General features: G+C 37.7%; 1 protein-coding gene across 1 annotated transcript in view; it reads right to left on the bottom strand.

Annotated features, from left to right (window-relative positions):
* Positions 1 to 2,342, bottom strand: part of usp34 (ubiquitin specific peptidase 34) — a gene marked incomplete in the record, with an annotated part of 159,254 nt that overhangs the window by 146,697 nt on the left and 10,215 nt on the right. Inside the window, 1 exon segment of the mRNA XM_014026634.1 lies at positions 1,498 to 1,565. Coding sequence (XP_013882088.1) covers positions 1,498 to 1,565 — 68 coding nt within the window.

Here is a 2,342-nt window from a genome sequence, read left to right as displayed (position 1 = left end):
GTTTTTTGTTGTGCATTATGTTAAAAAATAATAAAAAAGATACTTTGATCAAAAAAAAGAAATACAAACTTGTGTACGTGTGTGTGTGTGTACGTGGTTGGGGGGTGAGGCAGGTGGGGGCAGTTTTTTTATGCAGGAGTAAATTTTGACTGACTTTAATCTACAACCACAATACGTTTCAATATTTCCTCATGTAACTGAAATATCCTCCTACCCTCCAATTGTAAGTTGCGCATAGCGAGGCATATAAATCATGGCCTCCCCTAGAAAATTTTTAATTTAGTAGATGCAGTTTCCTGCATTCTGGTGTATTTTACAGGTTCCTAAACATACTTATTAATGACTTATAAATAACTAAATTAGAGACAGATTCTTCATTTAATTAGTTGCATCGTCTTGTTTTTTTAACTCACTGCTATAGCCATGATAATAAAGTAAATGTGACACAATTTATCACAAAGATTTTAGAGAATAATTTTACGTTTGTATTGTTTATTCTTGATTTAGTTTTAATTGTAACAGAACATGCCATTGTGCCAAGCAATGATGAGCCTCAACTGCATGTTTAAAACTAAGAACATTAAAAACTTTACCCAGTAAACAGGTAAAATAACCACCAACAGTGAATTTAGAAGGCATTTCTTTGCCTGATTTAATGCCAAGTCCACTCATAACAAACTGACATGACATCATGCAGCCTTCAGAACATAAACTAACTCTGTGCCAAACAATGGTGACATAAAGAAAATAACTTTTGTCAGTTTTGTCAGCTTGTGTTTTGAAAAACTGATACATGGCTGTTTGGAACTGGTTAGAACACTAATGATGGATTGACAGATTTATTTTTTGACCTTTATTTGACCAGAAAAATCCTAATTATTTATTTGAAAATTAAAACAAATATCTTTCTATTATGCTGAACAAAATAACTTCAAAATACTTTTTATTAGTTGGAATGATTTATTTTAAACAGTTATTTAAATTGTTCAAGCTCATGTAATCATTTAATACTGTTTATTCTACATATTTGATCAATTATTGAATTACATTTATCACAGTTCTGACAGTATGGTTCTAAAAACGAAACTAATCTGACCGCTGCAGACTGCTTCACCTGCTSCTTTACTGACCCGCCTCTGCTCCGCTCTGATTGGATAAAAGTGCACTGGGGTTTGTTTCATTTGTTGAAAGTAGTGGCGTGACTAGGCGGCTTTGACAACACCGCAACAGAACCAGAGTTGTTGTATTTTTTCCCCCTCCTTTACAAATGACGGAAATCCGTCCTGGCCACATTCAAAGTGACGGAATTCCGTCGTGGTGACGGAGAACTTTAAGCCCTGCGTTTTTATAAGAAACAATGAAAACATTGTTGGATCTCATTACTAGATAAATTCATTACCACCTGGAASATTATCATTTTTCTGCCAACAAAACAATTGTGAAAATCACTAGAGTACCACCTCCTAGTTRAAATGTTCTTTTATTTTTCTGACTCACCTTATTACATATGTGCGAAATGGTATGATATGCTGCATAACTGCAGGGATGTGCAGCCATATTCTTATCTGTGGAAGAAACAAAATACAAATAATTAAACATTAAAACTAGTGGTGTACCAACATCAGTTTTTCTCAAATTGAGTATGCGATCCAGAGTACAGAAACAGAGTACCGTATTTTTCGGACTATAAGCCGCGACTTTTTTCCTGAACTTTGAACCATGCGGCTTATAGTCCGGTGCGGCTTATAAGTGGATTTTTTTCTTCAGCCACCAGGGGGCTCTTATGCTCCATTTGCTTCAACCACTCGCTTCAAAAAAAGAAGAAGAAAAAAAAGGCGATCCTTCCAGAGCTGACCGTTGACCAGGAAGCAGCGATTTAAAGATAYTCAATGGCCAAAAACTCATAAAAGGGGATAAAACAGACATTTTTCAAGGTGGAATCTGACTGATAAAAACTTTGGAGCTTAATCCAGGACCAGTTTGTGGATAAACGTCGAGTGAAGAGCTGCTGACTTTTTTTTTTCGGCATTGCACTCCCCGGGGAAGGAATCCCATTCAGTGACGTCTGCTGGAGCGGGAGGGGTTTCCCAGCAGCTGGGCTCTGGGTTTCTCAGGGGAACTATCAAAGGTCAGTGCGAAAACAAACGCCGAACAATCACGTGACGGCGTGTCGACCGGTCAACAGCTGAGCGACTATACTGCCAGCTTAGCCAGAGATGTAGCGCCATTTTGTTTTAGCTAGTAGCAGACACAACACGACAGATCTTCGACAGACACGATATTGGACAGTATGCGGGCCCACATCAAGGATTCGGTGAAAGCAGCCATCAAGAAAACAAACT

This window comes from Austrofundulus limnaeus, unplaced genomic scaffold, assembly GCF_001266775.1.
Source record: "Austrofundulus limnaeus strain Quisiro unplaced genomic scaffold, Austrofundulus_limnaeus-1.0 Scaffold574, whole genome shotgun sequence".
Classification (NCBI taxonomy): domain Eukaryota; kingdom Metazoa; phylum Chordata; class Actinopteri; order Cyprinodontiformes; family Rivulidae; genus Austrofundulus; species Austrofundulus limnaeus.
This window is presented reverse-complemented; position numbering and strand designations above follow the sequence as displayed.